The 20,152-nt window shown below is 29.2% G+C and overlaps 4 protein-coding genes across 4 annotated transcripts; 2 read left to right on the forward strand and 2 right to left on the reverse strand.

Moving 5' to 3' along the window:
* Positions 1–9,960: 9,960 nt before the first annotated feature.
* OCT59_015863 (uncharacterized protein) lies at positions 9,961–10,761 on the reverse strand. Its single transcript, XM_066132094.1, has one exon. It carries the CDS (start codon positions 10,645–10,647, stop codon positions 10,345–10,347), a length of 303 nt encoding a protein of 100 aa, XP_066003119.1. The 5' UTR covers positions 10,648–10,761; the 3' UTR covers positions 9,961–10,344.
* Positions 10,762–12,972: 2,211 nt separating this feature from the next.
* Positions 12,973–13,511, forward strand: OCT59_015864 (uncharacterized protein; the record flags this gene model as incomplete). Its single annotated transcript, XM_066132095.1, has 4 exons — positions 12,973–12,992; positions 13,117–13,123; positions 13,215–13,312; positions 13,376–13,511. The coding sequence occupies 4 exons, from the start codon at positions 12,973–12,975 to the stop codon at positions 13,509–13,511; spliced, it is 261 nt and encodes an 86-aa protein (XP_066003120.1).
* Positions 13,512–13,866: 355 nt separating this feature from the next.
* Positions 13,867–14,419, forward strand: OCT59_015865 (uncharacterized protein; the record flags this gene model as incomplete). Its single annotated transcript, XM_066132096.1, has 4 exons — positions 13,867–13,994; positions 14,149–14,222; positions 14,293–14,321; positions 14,387–14,419. 4 exons carry the CDS (start codon positions 13,867–13,869, stop codon positions 14,417–14,419), a joined length of 264 nt encoding a protein of 87 aa, XP_066003121.1.
* Positions 14,420–18,589: 4,170 nt separating this feature from the next.
* OCT59_015866 (uncharacterized protein) lies at positions 18,590–18,985 on the reverse strand (the record flags this gene model as incomplete). Its single annotated transcript, XM_066132097.1, has 2 exons — positions 18,590–18,822; positions 18,925–18,985. 2 exons carry the CDS (start codon positions 18,983–18,985, stop codon positions 18,590–18,592), a joined length of 294 nt encoding a protein of 97 aa, XP_066003122.1.
* Between the last annotated feature and the right edge of the window lie 1,167 nt (positions 18,986–20,152).

The raw sequence follows: 20,152 nt of genomic DNA on the forward strand, positions 1-20,152 counted from the left end.
TAAGTTTCTTACTACTACTGTATAGTCTTGAATATCCCGCAAATATTAACTCTTTTATTCTCTTTACAAGTATTATAATTTTTTATGTAACCCATCTATACAATATTTGACAAGAGATGCTTCTAGCTACATTTATCTTTTTATAATGCAGTGAAATAAAGTAAAGGTTAGAAAATATTATATATTTTTGACATTCCCGCTTCGCTTTATACTTTATTATCAAAGAAAGAGCTAGCTTATGTTTTCCGATTTTGAAGTTACTGGCAAAGAGATTACTGAATGTGTCAATTATATAATCAAAGATTCTCTAAAAGCTTATTTGCATCGTAGAATAGATACCAAGTTTACCGAGTTTACTTTGATAGAGGATTTAGGAATTGCAAAGAAGCATGAAAGTTATTATTAGTTTGTTAAAGGAAAGCTGGAAGTGTAGAGATTGAGAAATACTTCAAAAAAGCTCCATTTTATGGAAAGAAATTCAAACTCACTACTCTATCAATTTCATAATTATTAAACAAAATAAATACATATATCCAATACAACGTTGCAACGCGTATTGCAACCAATACTTTGATGAGTATCTATATCAATATCTTTCCTGAAATTAAATCTGCATTTATGTTAACACTAAGAAGTAGGTATATTAAATCATTTATAACTCCATCGGATGAAATACAGATGAAAGTTCAAGCATATTACTACATTAAAGTAATAATGAGACTTAGTCGTATGCACTGTCGTATGCAGTAAGTGCTTATTAATCTTTCTGTATTAATGAGTTAATATTAGAAAGTTTTTTTATACTAGCAAATTTGTTATTGACAAATATTGTATATTATATTACTGCATTTTTTCATCTCTGAATTAATTTAGTCCTTTGAATTACCGTCATACTAATGTCATACATTTTTACATATACAGTATTCCGGAACTTTTGGGCGATTGTTAAATCAGTCATTTTTTGAAGGTTTGGTGAAAATATACTTGAATTTATCTATATTTCCATATCCTAAAATAAATTTCAACTTTGTAAATTATAATTTATTTATACAAAAAGTAATCAAATGATGAAATAATTAAATAAGAAAATTTTTAATAAATAATTTCTGAGATAAAGGGTTTTTTAGGATCGTTTAAGCGCGATAAACGTGACTTGTCAACAAACGTACCACGAAATTGTCGAGCCAAAAAAGTTCCAAGTACATGGTTTTACGGCGATGTTTGGCTGAGTCGGTGTAAATTATTTCAGTTTGTCACATTTGCGTACTAATTTATTTCTGGATCAAACCGCTGATAACCTTATGAAAAAAAAATTTACTAAAAATATATCTAAATTTTAAAGTATACTTAAAATATACTTAAAATTGCATTTTTTTTACATCTAAAATGTAATTAAATTATTATAATTTAAGAGAATGCATTTGGCGTTGCTGGATTGGTAAAATTGGTAAAATGCATTCTGCAGATGTTAAAATTTTAATTATATTTTAAGAATTATATTTTAAGTCTAATTTAAAGTACATTTTAAGTATCATAGTAAACCTGCTTCTTACAATCTTAAATTTCTGTAAGACCAATCTCTCTCATTTATTTTCATTACTATTTATTTATTTACTATTTATTTATTGACATGGTTTATTTGAGGAATCCTTGCAAAAACTAAGAATTTCACTCAACGCAGATCATTGCGTCGGAAAAATATTCCCCGAAAGAAAATAAACTTTTGAATTCATGGTAACATAAATAATAAATAAAATAATAATAATAATAATAATAAAAATTTCCTAAAAATAAATTTATTCTACAGTGAAATTAAATTTCAAAATTAACCAATGAAAATCGAGTTTAACAAATTAAATATCTCATCAGATAAAACCTTTTACTGAAGAATTAGTGTATAGAATGTCAAATATAGGATAATTAAAGGATGAACCATGAGATACGATGTATGATGTAATAATAAGTAAAGTTGATGAAGATTATATTGATGAATTTCTTGAATAACATTTGATAGATTTACAGATATAAAAGAAATTGGGGGAAGGAGGATTTGCCAAAGTGTATTCTGTAACATGGATTAGTGGTATATCAATTATAAAGATGATGACGGAAGCTATAAAAAAGAAAACCCTAAACCCAATGATGAAAGTTGCTTTGATAAGGTTAAATGGATCACAGAATATGACACACAAATATTTAAATGAAGTACGTTTTATACTATTTTATTTCCTAATTTAATTAATTTTATTTTTATTATTTAATATTAAAAATCATTAAATTATTAATTTGTTGCGAATATAGCTTAAAATACATTGAAGGTTATGGATTACTATTTTATGGATTAACTAGAATTTGCTGACAAAGGAAATTTGAGAAATAATCTTTCAAATAATTTTAGCAATATTTTAAGAGAAAAAAAAATTGAATATTAAGTGATTCATCAGTAGAATTATAGTGGAAATGAAACCAGACGATTAAGTATACGCAGTACCATATATTGCACCAGAAGTCTTAAATGGAGAATCATATACATCATCATCTGATATTTATAGCTTTTGTAATTATGACAGATTATCGTTTGAAAACCACCTTTTACAATAAAAAAAAGGAACTCCTAAATTTTATAAGAAATTAGCTTATAAAAGTATGAATGCCAATCCAAATGAAGGACCAGCAGCTGGTGAATTAAAGATTGTTTGTAAAAGGGAAGAAATTAGAACAGCGTTTAAAGAAGCGATAAAGAAATACCAAACATTTTACATACAATACAGAATACGATATTTTTATAGATTCCAAATATTATATTGTAAATAAAAAAATTCTGCTTACTTGTCAAATTTATTCATTTCTTTAATTGGCTATAATTTGTTAGAGTTAATAAAAAGAAAATCCGTCGAAAAATTGAGTAATTAATAAAACACTTGTACTTTGCTTTGGAAGGTAGGGATTGGAATCGATTCCCATAGTTAGAATCGATTTAGAATCGACTAATCGCGATTAATCGTTTCTCAAATTTCGATTCTAAAATTCGATTTTCGATTTCGATTAATCGTTTTGCATCATTAAATTTGTGGAAATTTTCCAATAATCACAAATTTACCATATAAATCATTTGATTATTAAATTTTATGATTTTGCATTTAAAATAAAACGTTTATTGAATATCAGTGATCGATGGTAACTCTGCCTTAAGCTTATAATTCCGGCCAGAATTAAAACTTTGTCACGTGATTATAATTTCGTAATTCTGGCCGGCACTATAGTTTCGATTTATTATCAGTACATAAATGATTATTAAAATTTTTTATAAAAGATAGAAAACTTTGTTTACATTGCACAAAACAAATCGTGCCTTTATCTTTTCTTTTTCTGAAATATATGAAAATTTTTCTATAGAAAGAGAAATGTGTAATTGAGAAAAAATATAAAATCCAATTGTGATTGTGATATAATATATATTTAAAATCTTTTATAGTGAAACATTGGGTTTATGATACAAAGTAATAATAAATCATATAAAAAATTTTTGGATATATTATTATTTAATTTGTAACGCAGCAACTAAAATGTCATGTGATCTATAGTACAAGTTATAAGAGCGAGATTGTTAAAGATATAAAATGTTCAATTGGGCGAATTATTTATAACATCTTATCTATTTTTAAAATTTTTTAGTACGCTCATGACAAAATTGAGTTGCTTAATAACTTTTTAATATTTAAGTTTACATATAGTTATTACAGATTCCGTTTCTAGCGATAAAAGTTTCTATCAATTTGATAAAAAAATAAACATCCCATATTAATTGTATAATTTTCACAGGCTTAATTGAAACACTATGACGTTTAAATTTTGTAAACAAAGTTTAATGATCCTATGGCTTTTATAAACCAATATTTAATTATGATAATTTTTTTTTTCCGTAGTTTAAAACATAGAAAATCATTGTTTAAATTTGATTTCTTCAATGTGCTAGTTCTAAGAATGTTATTATGGAAAAACTTGCAAAATCAAATAGTCTTAAAAAATTAGCAAATTATTTATTTATATGAAATCAATCTTAATAAATTAATAAAGTGAACAAATCGATTTAATCACTGAACAGTAAGCATAATAGCTTTTTATGTTTGTGAAATTGATCATTAATAAAGAACTTGATAAAGGAAATGCATCGTATGAGTTTAATAAGGATACTCAAGCTTGCATTTCAGTACTTTGAAAAATTGAAGAATCTAAAAATAAAGATGTATTCTTTGAATATGGCAATTCTTTAGTAAATAGAGATCCATCCATTGCTAGATGTTTGTTTAGGTTTTCTATTATCACACAATCGACAAAAATAAGTCTAAAATGCTTTTAACTGAAAGACAAGAAAGACAAAAAATTAGAGAAAAACCGCAAGTGCTTCCTAAAAACAAATAAACAATGGAAAGTCAAATCATTTTCAAGTGACTTATGTAATATGTAATTACTATTTGTTGCTGACTTAGCCAAGTCTTTTTAAAAAACTTGTTGTCACCTGATCACCACGTTGAGGTGCAGCAACATTGATCAGGGGGGAAGGGGAAAACGAAAGGAAAAGGGAAAAACGAAGGGGAAAGGGGAGAACGAAGGGAAAAGGGGGACGAAAGGGAAAGGGGATAACGAAAGGGAAAGGGGAATAACGAAAGGGAAAGGGGAGAACGAAGGGAAAAGGGAGAACGAAAGGGAAAGGGGATAACGAAGGGAAAAGGGGAACGAAAGGGAAAGGGAATAACGAAAGGGAAAAGGGAGAACGAAAGGGAAAAGGGAATAACGAAGGGAAAGGAAAAACGAAGGGGAAGGGGAGAACGAAAGGAAAAGGGAATAACGAAGGGAAAGAAGGGAAAGGGGAAAACGAAAGGGAAAGGGGAGAACGAAGGGAAAAGGGGAGAACGAAAGGGAAAGGGATAACGAAAGGGAAAAGGGAGAACGAAAGGGAAAAGGGAATAACGAAAGGGAAAGGGGAGAACGAAAGGGAAAAGGGATAGCGAAAGGGAAAGGGGATAACGAAAGGGAAAGGGGAGAACGAAGGGGAAAGGGGATCACGAAGGGAAAGGGGAAAACGAAGGGGAAGGGGAAAAGGGATAACGAAGGGGAAAGGGATAACGAAAGGGAAAGGGGAAAACGAAGGGGAAGGGGAAAAGGGATAACGAAGGGAAAGGGATAACGAAAGGGAAAGGGGAAAACGAAAGGGAAAGGGGAAAACGAAAGGGAAAGGGGAAAACGAAAGGGAAAGGGGAAAAGGGATAACGAAGGGGAAATGGGATAACGAAAGGGAAAGGGGAAAACGAAGGGGAAGGGGAAAAGGGATAACGAAGGGAAAGGGATAACGAAAGGGAAAGGGGAAAACGAAAGGGAAAGGGGAAAAGGGATAACGAAGGGGAAATGGGATAACGAAAGGGAAAGGGGAAAACGAAGGGGAAGGGGAAAAGGGATAACGAAGGGAAAGGGATAACGAAAGGGAAAGGGGAGAACGAAAGGGAAAGGGGAGAACGAAAGGGAAGGGGGAGAACGAAAGGGAAGGGGGAGAACGAAAGGGAAGGGGGAGAACGAAAGGGAAGGGGGAGAACGAAAGGGAAGGGGGAGAACGAAAGGGAAGGGGGAGAACGAAAGGGAAAGGGGAAAACGAAGGGGAAGGGGAAAGGGGAGAACGAAAGGGAAAGGGGAGAACGAAAGGGAAAGGGGAGAACGAAAGGGAAAGGGGAGAACGAAAGGGAAAGGGGAGAACGAAAGGGAAAGGGGATAACGAAAGGGAAAGGGGAGAACGAAAGGGAAAAGGAAATAACGAAGGGAAAGAAGGGAGAGGGGAAAACGAAGGGAAAAGGGAGAACGAAAGGGAACAAAAGGAAGGGGTAAACGAAAGGGAGCAAAAAATACATAGACATACACACCGCCGACGCACGAGTCCACACCCGAGCCGTAGTCTTCGAAGAATCTTACAGTTAATATGATCTACGCAATTCTTATAATGATAAATAATATATTTGTTATTATTTATTTATTCATAACAATTTTATCTGGAAAAAACAAACCTTCTATTGGCAGCTGCAAAAAATTTGTAGAGTCAAGGAGCTCTAGTAGTAAAAGAGGGATCCGCATAAGAACGAGAAGAAACGGAACTAGAAGCTGGAGCGTGAATAAAGACTTCAAGAGAAAAGTGTAAGTTCGGTGGGAATAGTGTTTTGAGTATTCATTACTTCCTTGTATATGGAACAAACCAGTCTTATAGTCGTCAGATTGTTTCTGGTGGCGTCAATACAAGCTCTATTGAGAAGGGAAAACAAGTGAATATTCGTTCGTGGTGCGTAAACTAAAAGAAGAATGATAACAGTAATAAAACTGCAGAACCATAAGAAACAAAATGCCCCTATATATATATAAAAAAAATATGAGGCTTAGAAATGTATTACGCTATCGCACTTTTACTAACTGTGACTCAGATGCGGTGTTTACAGCTGTTACGTGATTCGCGATTATCAATATCGCATAATCATTCCGATTTTATCAATTTAATTTAGATGCAATTCAAGATTATTAATTGAAATAGTAATATTAGTTATACCATGCAAGTATACTGTCTCATGCAATTTTTAAAATCCGTTACTAATTGTTATTATACCAGTATAACGGGAACTCCGTTCATACTTTTTTTTAAGTATCACAATTCAATATATTATTTATATATAATATACTGTATATATTAGAAAAAATATAAACTTTTTATTTATTTATTTTTATTTGTTATCAAAAAAAAGAAAAATGGCTATTTATTTTGATAACCTTCAAAGAAATTAAAGAAACTATACTGATGTATCTATTATGGAAGACGGTATTGAAACTATATCTATTTTCTTGAGTAACCGATGGTAATCTATTTCTTTCTTTAGAATGTATAGAATTTAATTCTAATAAACTTTTTAGACTTACTTGGTTAATGTCGTATATGGAAATATTGAGGTATATTTTAATCATCTTAATCGTGTTAATTGTTTTAATCAGTTAATAGTTTTAATCGTTTTAATCAGTTAAATGGGTTTAATCTGTTTAATAGGTTTATTCTTTTTCAATAACCAATTTAATCATAATTCTCTTTATATAGAAAGTTAGGAAATATTATGATACTATTCTAACAAAGATTCATATTCCCGAAAAGTTGGTTAACGAACAAGGTAAAAAAAATGTCCCGTTACTGATCATAAATTTCATCTAAATATAGAGGATTGGATTTACTTTAGCAACATTAAGTCGTTCCTTTCAGTTTCTTTTACTGAGGCTTATAGTGTTACTTTGAAACCACTTCATGGAATGCTCGTCCAACCTAGAGCTCCGAACTATGTGCTTATCGTTATATATATTCTTATATAGGAATGACTATGTGGAGGACTATGTGGAGGTACGACTGTATTTAGATTTTCCACATTTATGTAAATTTGTTTTTGAGGGTTTCACAGATTATAGATTTTTAATCATGTTGTACCGATGTTCCTTAAATTTTAAATTTTTTTTACTTATAATTAATCACGTAGTCCCGGCCGAGTCACTTTTTAAAAAAGTTTAGTTTATCACGTGATCGATACGTAATTTTATTGGCGGTAAGTTTATCACGTGGCCGAGAACTTCTGGAGCGAAAATAAATTCTTTAATTACCCTCTCCTTTAAAAGTCAACCAATCAGATGTCACGATTTTATATATATAAAACTTTTTATTAATAAACAATAAACCCCGGGTCCCCGAGTCAATTTTAAATTTCAATGTTACGTGAACCGAAAAAGTGAATTTATGTGGCCTTAGGATCACGAGGATATACTAGATGCAGGTAATCAACAAGCTAGTTTCAAAATAATAGCGTAAGATGCTGCTACTTCAGATTCATCGTCTCAAGTTTAAACAATAGGCGATAGCTATATTATCTTATGTTTTACGCTATGTATCCCAGGTTTTATTTAAGCGGTAAGATATATTTCTAATGCGAATAATTTTTTGGACTAATTAATTAATTAATTATATTTTATTATTTATAGGTATAATTTCTTGGTAATAGTATTTCAAGAGATGTTAATGGTGCTTCTAATTAGTAACCAATCCTAGTGTGAATAGAAAATGTTTGTTCATGGGACACATTATATATATTAAATATTTAATATACGCACGTCCGATATTATAATTAGGATTACAAATTGTAGCTCAGAGTTATACGTTCCTAGATGTTAAAGAAACTAATTTTTCTTTAAAGAAAAATTTTCCTGACGGAATACAATATCAAGTAAAGTCTGATTTTTACATTTTGAAATTTATAATAACTAAAACTATCATTCAATAGATTTGTCTTTTTTCTCCGGTTATTGCAAAACAAATACTTTCAGGTATTTATTTGCTAGTTTCAGATAAAACTTTTCCTAATAAGGTCTTGACTGATTTAAGTATAGACTAGATTCGGATAAATAGCGACCAATCATTTAATTTCCTATTCAGTTTGATTACCCGACTTGCCCGACAGATGATTCTCCGATTGTCGGACCAACTTCCCGTCGGAAGGACGTCTATGACGTCTTATCGGAATTTTGTCCGACAAAGATAAAGTCAATAAACGGTTTCCATTTGAAATTTCCTTATAAGTACATACTTTTTATACTTTTTAAATAATGAATGAAAATTATATTTAGCAAATGTAGTGATCACACATTCAATTCTGCGTAACCTGAAGAATTTAATCCTAAGTATAAATACCTCTAGTTTAAATCTTATTAAAGTATTAAACTTCGTTCACAAAAAATTAGCTACCACTTCAAGTGCGCCAAATTTTTTACGTTCATTTTAAATATAAATGTAATAAATTATGGTACAGAAAAAAAATACGAAAGCTGCATTCTTAAAAACAAGAGTCGAAAGTAATTGTTAATTTCAGCTTAAATATAACACAGTTAGCATATAATAGATACTGTATTTTCTATTTCTAAATGATGCTGAATACGATAATGACATGATGACAAAAAAAAAAAAAAAAAAAAATATTTTTCTTGCACTATCTGTGGCTGACGTTATTAATTCAGGTACAAATATTCTGCTGTTTAATTCAACAATTATATTGGTTTATTTTGAGAGAAAAATATCGGTTAATGAAAATAGAATTATAATACGGAATTGACCGTTTTTTATTTAATAATAACTTCAATTATCATAATTGAATAAAGAACAATTTCAGCTGAGAATATGAAATTCATATGCTGCTGGTAAACAATACGTCGAAGTGAGCAAATAATAATTTTTCTGAAGAACGGGACAAATAAGACTAATATTAATATATATTAATATATATGATGTGTAGGACATCGTATCATACATACAGTATGCAGGAGTGTATGCAAGAGACAAAGACAAGGAAAGTATTCAAAAACAACCATTAATAATTCTGAATCATTTCGGTAATTGGTACCGATATTTTTAAATAACGCAATAAATATGATTGAGATAATGTCCTGCGTCTGGATGATCGAATCTCCACTTGTTTTTCTGAAAATATCCCGGATATTTATTATATCCGGATGTTTCACATTTCGATGCATAATACCGGACATATTCGGACATTTTTTTGGAATATATTTTCTATATAAAGAAATAGATAATAAAGTTCATTTGAATTTATTTTGGAAATTCGTGATTAAATAATACAATTTAATTCATCCATTGTCAAATATTCTATTATTATTAATATTGTTTTTTTTATTTTTTTATTTTTTTTATTTTAATTTTTTTTAATGCATACTATTTAATAATTGTACAATGGTCGATATCATTGATAGAATGCTGTGTAATGTTACTTCCTAAAATATGCAAATGAAATTACTTATATGATTTCATTTAATGATATCTTAGAATCCAAGAATTTAAGATTTTTTGATTTTTTGATTCCTTTAATGATCATGAATGGAAAAAAAATTATGGTAGTATATTCCGTTCGGAAATGTAAAATGATCGTTTTATTTATTATTTAGTTACACGTGATCGTTACAAAAAAATTAATAAATGCATATTAACCTATCGTATTAAAGTATTGAAAGCCTAATTAAGAATGTTTTTTTTTATATCGATCTTTAAAACTATTAAATCGTAAAATTGCAACGAACGTAGATTGTAACTTACGATATGTGCTAACTACTAAATAACGAATATATAGTATAAACTTAATTATTATAATATAAAATATTACAAATACAGTAAAATAAAAATAATTATTAAGAAGAAAAAACATTTATATAAATTTTACACCCTACTTCTAAATATTCAATATATACAATAAATATTGTTGTATTAATTTTAAGCATTCAAACTTGTCCATTATTTCTTGGCCTTCTATCTCTTTTGCAATAGCAGACAGTTATTATCACTATAATAATAATAACAGCGGCACATCCTATTCCTAATCCTATTGGTATTTGATACTTAAGTTGAACACCTTTCATATTATTGTTATCATTTTCTTCGTTGCCAGTATCTCCTAAAACCCCAAATCCTGATGAGTTATTGTTAATTAAAATATTTAACAACAATAATAAAATTATTGAATATTTTGTAATAATTCTTTGTAAAGAATCGTTTAATAAATTTGTTGTTGTTATTAAAATCATGTTTTCTTTTTCAATCAAATAAATTAACTTGATGATTATTAAAATTAATAACGTTGTAATTGTGATAAAAATTATTTGAAGATTCAGTCGTGAAGAAACAGTAGAAACAGCTACGATATTAAAAAAAAAACCGGTTAATTTATAAAAAAACCATCGTAGTACAAAAAAAAATAATAATTGATCTACGTCATTTGATTATCATGCAGTTCGGAGTTTAAACTCCTTGAATTGCGTTAAATTAAACAGAAAAGAGTCTAATAATAAACAGGGATGGTATGGATAATATATATATATATATATATAATTATTGACGTTCGAAAGAACAAATTATTCATAATTTTGGATAGTTAATAAACATATATTAAACTTTATAAAATTATAAATAATAATGCAATAGTAGTACGAGGATATCCCCCTTAATATAATAATTATATGTATTTATATGTAAATATATTTAGATTTTATAATCTCCTTTTTTTAAAAAACATGTGTCACAATTTATAATTATATACTTCCAAAATTGATATCTTTGGCAAAAATGTTCTAACAGTAAGTTCTAGACATATAAAATCCTTATTTTTCTTTGTCGTACGTAATATTTATATTACAATACATATTATGACCTGACTTTTTTGACTTGCGATTTAATGATCAGCAGGCTGACAATGAAATTGGCAACGAATTTTCTTTTCAAGAAATTGGTTGAATATATCCATTTTTATTATAAAAAGTTTTTAATCTAACCAGTTTTAGATCATAAATTGTTCAACCTAATTTTTCATTTCTTATCAATTTTCTTGCATTTTTTTTTCCCTCATTTTTTTTGTGAGGAACTTGATTTTCGTCATAATTTTGGACTTTTATAATACAGAATTTTTGAACTTTATATACACTGGTAAACTTTTTTATCATTTAATAACTCTGTAAAATGTTTGCATTTTATTCTTATCTAATAATTTCGTTCTTTATTTAAACGTAAATAAAAATAGATTCAGTAATTTGAACAATATGTTGACAAACAAAGTAACGTAATTTAATTAATGATGACAATTCAAACGTCAGGGGCAAGAAAGCACTACTTGTAATTTCTATATTATTTACTACAGGAGTATTTGTAGTATATGGTTTTGACGATTTTTATAATATGAAAAATGTTCTTCAACTGCGCTATATGATTTTTCCATACAACCTCTTTTACAAAGTAAAATTATTCGTCATGATGTAAAGGGAAGATTAAGTAGTACTGTATGGCTCAATATAATTTAGAGTAAGGTTTCCTATAGACAATATAACATGTAAAGTAACTTAGTAAGTTATAATGTTGGCAGATTTCTCGCTATTTCTTCTTATTTTGTGTTCAAATCTTTTTACCGGGATGGTGATTTCTTTAGGGGTTTAATAATGATTAGTTTTTAAGGCTGTTAATATTGTATTTCTTGTAAGAATTTACGATTATTTTTGATTGGATTAAGGAAGACAACGATAAACCTTTGACTTTTTCGGTTAAACAGATCCGAATCTTGCATATCGTGTGATTCAAAGCACAAAATACTAAAATCGAGCACCAACTTTTCGTTTTATTTAACAATTTTAGGAATATTTAGTGACAAGAGAAGAAATTGAGTGTTGAAAACTAGAAGATGAAAAATGAAGACTCGTGAGTTATTTGGACGCTGATCTTGGGATTACCATAAGAACAATGATATGATCTTCAATGTAACAAATGTAACAAGAAATCGAAATTTTCCGATATATAACGGTTTATCATTGGATATGATAAATTGACTCTGGATTATTGTGAGACTGTAAGATCCAACCCATTTACCATCTATAGATAAATTCATTCGTTTATCAATGTCTGAGTGTTTCCAAATAATTTTGAAGGTGGTTGAAAATAATGTAAATAATGTAATATTACAATCTCTTTTCATAGTGAACCTACGTTAATTTGGGATTTGGTTTGTGATTTGTTGAATTTTGGCGATATGTATAGACTAAGCACATTTTCACGACTTGAACAAGGATGTTGCCGACGTGAGATATAAGTTAATGGTACTTGTGTAGGTAGATCCTAAAATTTTGTGAAATCAAATTCTAAATGTCACCCTTATTAATAATAAAATTTTCAAATTATCGTAATCATACTTATCTACTGGAGATAAATAATAATTTTATTTAATAGTGGAATTTTTTTTTTTATTATTTTTCATAAAAATTTTCTCACAAATATTTGTTTTTTCATTTCTACGACCTGGTTCAAAAAGTAATTTTGAGTATTAATGGATAATTAAGTGTCATATGTGGCCTTTGAAGGAGTGCAAACATATGCTTACAATATGTGAATGGTTTATCTTCATTACTGTATTTTGAGATGAGTAAATTTTAATTCTAAAGGACAATATAAGCAATATAGCATCGAAGCTTCAAAACTTTTTGAAGATGTAATGGAAGGATAATTTGACGTTGGAGTTTAAGCGTAAGTTTATATTGGTTCATCGGAGTATTTTTTCCAATTTAACTAATTTAACTGTAATTTCAATTTAACTGTATTTCGCATTTTCTTTTAGCTTGAAAGTGTAAGAAAAACGATAATCGATACATATTTATTGGAGCGGTTAACTATAAGTATGATCCGAAAACTTACGACATTAGCAACATACTCAGAGTGTTATATCTAATCCCGAATTGTTGGAAGAGATTTGACTTTAAAGGGTTCGATTGACTAAAGTTCTACTGAAAGAACAAAAAAAGACCATGGCAAGTTGCAAGTCAGGATTAGTGAACCAAGTCGTTATGTGATCTGTGCTGTTGAAGCAAAGAAAGATGAATCATTTGCTCAAGATGGGAGCGAACTTATTGGATAAATGAAGGCTCTACATAAAAGAGATAAGTATGGTCTTAAATCTTTAATTGGATGTTATTTCATCATAATTCTAATGTTTTTTTTTTTTAAACGGAAACCTATTAATGGAATGCTCATGGATGGATTGAGATGGATGTCCTATATTTAGATGGTGACATTTATTACGAAAATAAAATTAATCTCATATTGTGTGCATTACACTGTTGGATCCAGGGAAACTCCCACAGCAGGCAATCCATCTATAAGAATAAACAATTCAGATCATTCGCAACAATTCACTTCTGTATAAATGAGGATTATGAAAACTCAATAATTATGCCATTTCGAACCAGTGCTGCACCACAAATCCCGATGTAATGGATTTTAGACCAGAATTTGGAAAAGGAACTCCTGAATTACTAGCTTATAAATGTATGGATGCTAATCCTGATCAAAGACCAACGGCAATTGAATTATATGAAATAATTGATTTTTGGGATCAAAAGTAAAATTATCAAGAAAAAGAAAAATTTGGTTATAAAGGAAAAGAGATTAAATTTGTGTTTAAAGAAGCTGATAAAGAAATACAAAATATTTCAACTTCATATGAGATAAACCCTGATGCTATATATACTACTAGTAGGAGTATTTACATTTAGAAACTTGTCAAACCCTATTACTAATTCACCTATTATTGCTTCTTTATACTTAAATGATGAAGAAAATAACAAAGGTATTTTGTTTAAAGGCTTTTATTAGAATAATTAATCCCATTATTACTAATTTTGTTACATTCTTAATAGATTGTAAAGATTCTCAATTATTTAAACTTGTAAGTTTCTAGCTCGCTGCTATTATATTTATTATTAAATATTAATATTTACATTTAAATTGCAGGTGATGAAAATGACGATTGATTTGAAGTTCTAAATATCTCCGTTGATTTTCATCTACCTATAATTTCCTTTTTATCCGAGACAACATACATTTTCTGATATATATTTAGTACTATTATTTCTATTCTTTCATGTGGCTTTATAATTTATATAAATTATACTAATTTCCATAGTTTATTATCTAAATATGAACATTAATAAATGAATAAATTTATTTCTTAACTATTATGATCGGACAAACTCGTTCGTCTCACACGACCAAATAAAATAAAATTTTTTCCTTAAACATGAAACGGCCGATGATGAGAAATTATATAGGATTTGCCATTTCGGTAATTATGGTCTGAAAAAAAAAATATTATAAGCCTCAGTTCTGAATGGACTATAAATTCGACCGGAATTAATATTATTATTCTGTAGTTCCGCCCTAAATTAACCATACCGGATTAAAAATTACTTTTGGACGTTTTAATTATGAAAAAAATAAATAGATCAAACTATTTTAATTATCTATTTATAGTAAATATATTTTGAGAATGAAATTATTTTCTTTTTATTGAAATGACAAGATCGAATTATCAAAATAATTTTAATTATTTTTTTTTTTTTTTTGTAAAATGATTAAAGTTACTCCATTCTTTTAGGATTAGTATTTGTATTATTTATAATTTTTTTTGAAAATTTTATTCTGTCTTTACAAAGTATTTAAGATTTTATCCACCGGTTAGACAAAAACTGACTCACACCAATAATTCTTTTAAGAATAATTGTCCGGAGCGTAGCGAAGGACATTCTCGATTTGACGATTTGATAGTTAACCCATGTAATATTCCTTCCTTCGCCTACGTCAACTTTATCCACCCCTGCATTTCCTTTTTTGATTATATACTTTTAATTGGTTGAAAAGACAATAGTCAAAAAAATGCCGACTGATTATTTTTTTTATTGTAAATTTGATCACAATGATGATACGATGTAAATTATTAGTACGGGAAATCAACATTTATTTTTAAAGGTCCGTCCGAGTATAGAAAAATTTTTTTTTGTACTAATTTGTATTATCTGATTTACTATATACTCCAACTGAATTTAATTAGTTCAAACGGCTTGATGCTAAATCAGAGTTAGTAAAGATGACTCATATATATATCAAACAAACTATTAGTCATGATTTGATAACAATATTCATTCACAATAGACTATAAATATTGTTGTCATTGTAGACTTATATCACGCGATAAGAAAATAGTATAAAAGAGGACACCTTCCTAACAAAAAAAGCCACTACCTAATAAAAAACTCTCCTAACAAAAAAAAATCTATTCCGAGATCTAAACTCTTTTAACAAAGAAAAAGATGACAGGACGGTCCATGAGAACAACAAAAGGCTTTTATGAACTCTCCTAACAAAAAAAGATAACGGGACGGTCCATACGAACAACAAAAGGCTTTTATGGATAATAACGCTGCCTCCGACCTAACTGGAATTTTTAAAGAGGTGGGTAAATAGTATTCTATCACCCACTGGCCATAATCCTTGACTGCACACCGCGAAAGCAACGTGCGAAGGTTTATGAGGGCTGACAGGACGGCTTTAAAGGGTTGCAAACAGATGACTGGGGCCCATCATACGAGAACCCACCCCAAGGTTATATCTTTGAAAGTGGAGCCTTGGTTAAGGTACCTGAATATAAGTCATCAGGTTCAAATTCACCGTCTTAAAGATATAGTAGTTGGTCTGCCAAGTGCTCTGGAGTCACTCTTGCAAAGGATCTGATGGCCATAATAGAGAATATAGATGGTGGTGAAGGATACCATATATATAGTCACTCCTGAAGTGTATGCTTATCCCTAAGGTAACTGGGTTATGGTGTATGGCTACTTGTCAAAATGGTCATTTTTTTGCAATACCATTTTGGTGTCCAATATTATGACCTGTCATAATGGAGGACATAGATAGTAGTGAAGGATACCGTATATATAGTCACTCCCTAAATGTATGCTTATCCCTAAGGTAGTTGGGTTATGGTGTACGACCACTTGTCAAAATGGTTACTGTTTACATACCATTTTGGTATTCACTATTATGGCCTGAAAGTGAATGAGCTAGAACTAACATAAGCTTTCAACATTAATTTATAGGTATCTGTGGAATGGCACGAGCGGAAAGAAATGCAACAAAGAAAATTCCACGTCAAGAAATTAAATCGGTTCTTATTGCTTCGAATCCTTTCGGTTTACATATTTCGTCCCAACTATAATTGCTGCGAAAATTGCGAAGATTTACATTCGTAAACTTCTTTCTTAATTTCTGTTTTTTTTAAGTATAAATTCTATTATAAATACCAAAAATAGAATAGTATAGTAGAAAATGTTTGTATTATATTACAAAAATTCATTTATTTTTGCGTAAAAATTTCAACGTTGTACAGAAAAAAATGTAAATACAATCATGAATTTATTCCATTTTAAACACTCAATTTATAACCCTCGGATAATTTAATATTTTAATTTTTAAACTTAAAATTATGAGTATTCCATAAAATTATTTACGGTATATCGTCATCTATGTTTTTTAACAAATAACAGATAAATCTTAAACTGTTTATAATAAAGTAATCAACTTTCAGTAGCTTTCTTTTTACTTTCTTCAAGTTTTGTTAGGCTTTTTAATCTTCACGTTTATACATTTCACAATTTTTTTTTTTGCTCTTATAGCAATAGATTTATTAAGAAAAACATAATTGTTTGAATTTTACTCAGACGTCATATAATAAAATACATTGTACATTAAAAAAAAGAATAATTCAAATTCTTTTATTATTAGCTTATTAGCTATTCAGGGTCAAAATTACATAATAGCGCTTGCACTAAAATCTGACATTAGTTTGGTTCATTCTACGCAGCAAACTCTGTATTGATGCATTGTTCTGAGGTCCTCGTATAACGTACTGTATTTCTATGAATGTATATATTTTTTTATGAATACTAATAAAGAGATACATGTTACTAACAAAGAAAAAGTACTGTACATCAAGTAACAAAATTATCATGCACAAGCGCAAAATTTAAAAGATAAAATTCACCATCACATGTTTTTAACATATAAAAAGCTTTAACAATAGGACCATGTCGAACATCCTACCCTTAAATATTGCTCATGGATTTCTCAATTAGAATTAACATAATATAAATAAATCATTTTAACATTTTAATAGAATAAATTTGATCAATTATAAACTGACACTGTAAAAGTATTCAATCATTTTGTACTTTTTGGATTGTTTAAATCAAATATCAAATTAATAAAATGGTCACTAAAACAAAACATAATTAAATTTCTTATATTTATCTTAGCTATAGCATAATTTATATGATTTGATCATTAATTTTGATTATTATAATTTTTATGCCATGGATATTTGCAATTTGGATTTGCACTCGTGTAATCAAGTCAAAATTGAGGTTACGTGATTATACTAATTGCTTTGTGTGCTTTTAGTAAAAATTACAGATATTTTTTTATCCTGTACTTTGACTTGAATTCTGATTAAAGTGCTCACTCTATTAACTCATGTCTCTTCATATACTAATTAAAAACAAAGCTTACAATTACTATGCAATGCACAATAGTCATATAAAATTTTACTTGTATATAAATGTTTCAGCTATATATATTCAATATAAAAAAAATATTATATCACATCAAAAGTTGTTATTGAAAATAGGATACGTCACTATTACCTATGCTGTGGCGCAGTAGACACGTGAAAATCTCGAAACTTGGAAAACGGTAACCGTTAAAGCCTGTCGCGTTTATTTATTCACGAAAAATAGCAAATTCAGTGTTACAAAAAAAAAGGAATATGATTGAAAGGATTTTAGAAAATCATTGTTTAAATTTGAATGTTAAAAATTTCTTCAACGTGCTACTCCTAAGAATGTTATTATGGAAAAGCTTTGCACAATAATTTAAATTATTTATTTAGTTATGTTTATATGAAATCAATTAATAAATTGATAAAGTGAACAAATCGATTTATGACTTATGTAATATTTGTTGCTGACTTAGCAAAGTCTTTAAAATAAAATCTTGTTGTCACCTGATCACCACGTTGCGGTGCAGCAACATTGATCAGGGAGGAAGGGAAACGAAAGGAAAGGGGAAAATGAAAGGGAAAGGAATAAGAAATAACAAATAATACTATCTATTATAATATTTTCTATTCTTAGTAAGTGTATATTTATCCCCACACACATGATACTTTATAGAATCCTTACTATAAAACGCCGCACCACAATACCTTAGGTTATTACAAAAATAACTCTTCCCATTTGAGACCCCAAAACTAGCCCTCCATTCTATATCTTCTATGGTCTGCTCGTATGTAGGTGGTAGTGCATCTGGTACACCCTCACTGTCATTATTCGCATTACCTATAATTAACAAATATTCATAAGTGTCTGCAGCCACTAGTATACATATGTCATCATTGAGAGTTCACCAAACCTATACAACTGGAGTGGCAAACTATCAACCTGACCATAACAGTTTACTATCCGGAAGACTTTCGGCTGTAACCTTGGATGCACCAAGCATGTCTCATGCGAGGCGTGAACCCTGCAGTGCGCACCTACTCATACGTCCATCCAGCAAACAGTTTACCATCCGGAAGACTTTTGGCTGTAACCTTGGATGCACCAAGCATGTCTCATGCGAGGCGTGAACCCTGCAGTGCGCACCTACTCATACGTTCATCCGGCAAACTAGTTAATTTATACGTACCACATAATGCCCTAAAGTTTTGATAAGCTAGACCTCTATTGTAAATAGCTATCAGATTATTCTGGGAATGTCCTTTAGACGATTTTTTATGTCGTGGCATTTGGGTGAAGTTGGATTTTTGTATAATAAAAATTTATTTCGTAAAATTTTTCGTATCATAAAAATTTATTTCATAAAATTTTTTCGTATTTTTCGTATTGAAAAAATTATTTGGATATTTAAGGCCTTTTTATATATTTTTTTGTTGTACAAACTTTTTATAAATAAACACACAAAAACGCGAAAAATAATCAGTTTTTCGCGTCTATTATATAAAATTAACTCAGATAGTCTAGTCTCCCAGTTTCCCACGGTTTACACATGAAACGCCGAAAAATCTTTAATACACATGAAAACGTGACTCATTATGATTATATTGATAAATTACAAACTATTTGAATTATCATGTGTGTTAAGTACAGCAAACTCCGATATAATGATATGCATATGAAGCAGAAGAGTATGTAAAAAGTATAATTAAGCTGTAAAACTTATAAAACTTATTAAAGGATTAATCTATAATTTATTGAAATATAGTTGATCATGATTAACTCGAGTCAAATATATATCATCAGAGAAAATTTTCCTACTTTTCCAAACCTGTACATTCGTGCTTCTCTCCATATAGTACTTAACTCTGTGTCTCTTATGATTACACTGAATTACCGTTTTCAAAACGATATCATTGATAGAACTTTGGTATCGATATTGACAAAAATAAATCAGTAAAAGAACTGAAAAAAGTCATCAAGCTTTATTTAGATGAGAACAATCTTTTACTTCAAAAAGCTGATATTTTCACTTCTCTAAATATTATCAAAATATGGAATTATCAAAGAATCGTATTCATATTCTCCTGTATACATCTGGTAAGACTTGGATGATATTTTTATATCGCTATTTATTTACTTATCCTTAATATATATGTTTTATTTTATAAAG

Source organism: Rhizophagus irregularis, chromosome 24 (genome assembly GCF_026210795.1).
Source record: "Rhizophagus irregularis chromosome 24, complete sequence".
In the NCBI taxonomy this organism is placed as follows: Eukaryota; Fungi; Glomeromycota; class Glomeromycetes; order Glomerales; family Glomeraceae; genus Rhizophagus; species Rhizophagus irregularis.

Bases quoted from the DNA above. Each gene is read 5' to 3' on its own strand.
- OCT59_015863 (XM_066132094.1), bottom strand. From the start codon at position 10,647: ATGATTTTAATAACAACAACAAATTTATTAAACGATTCTTTACAAAGA.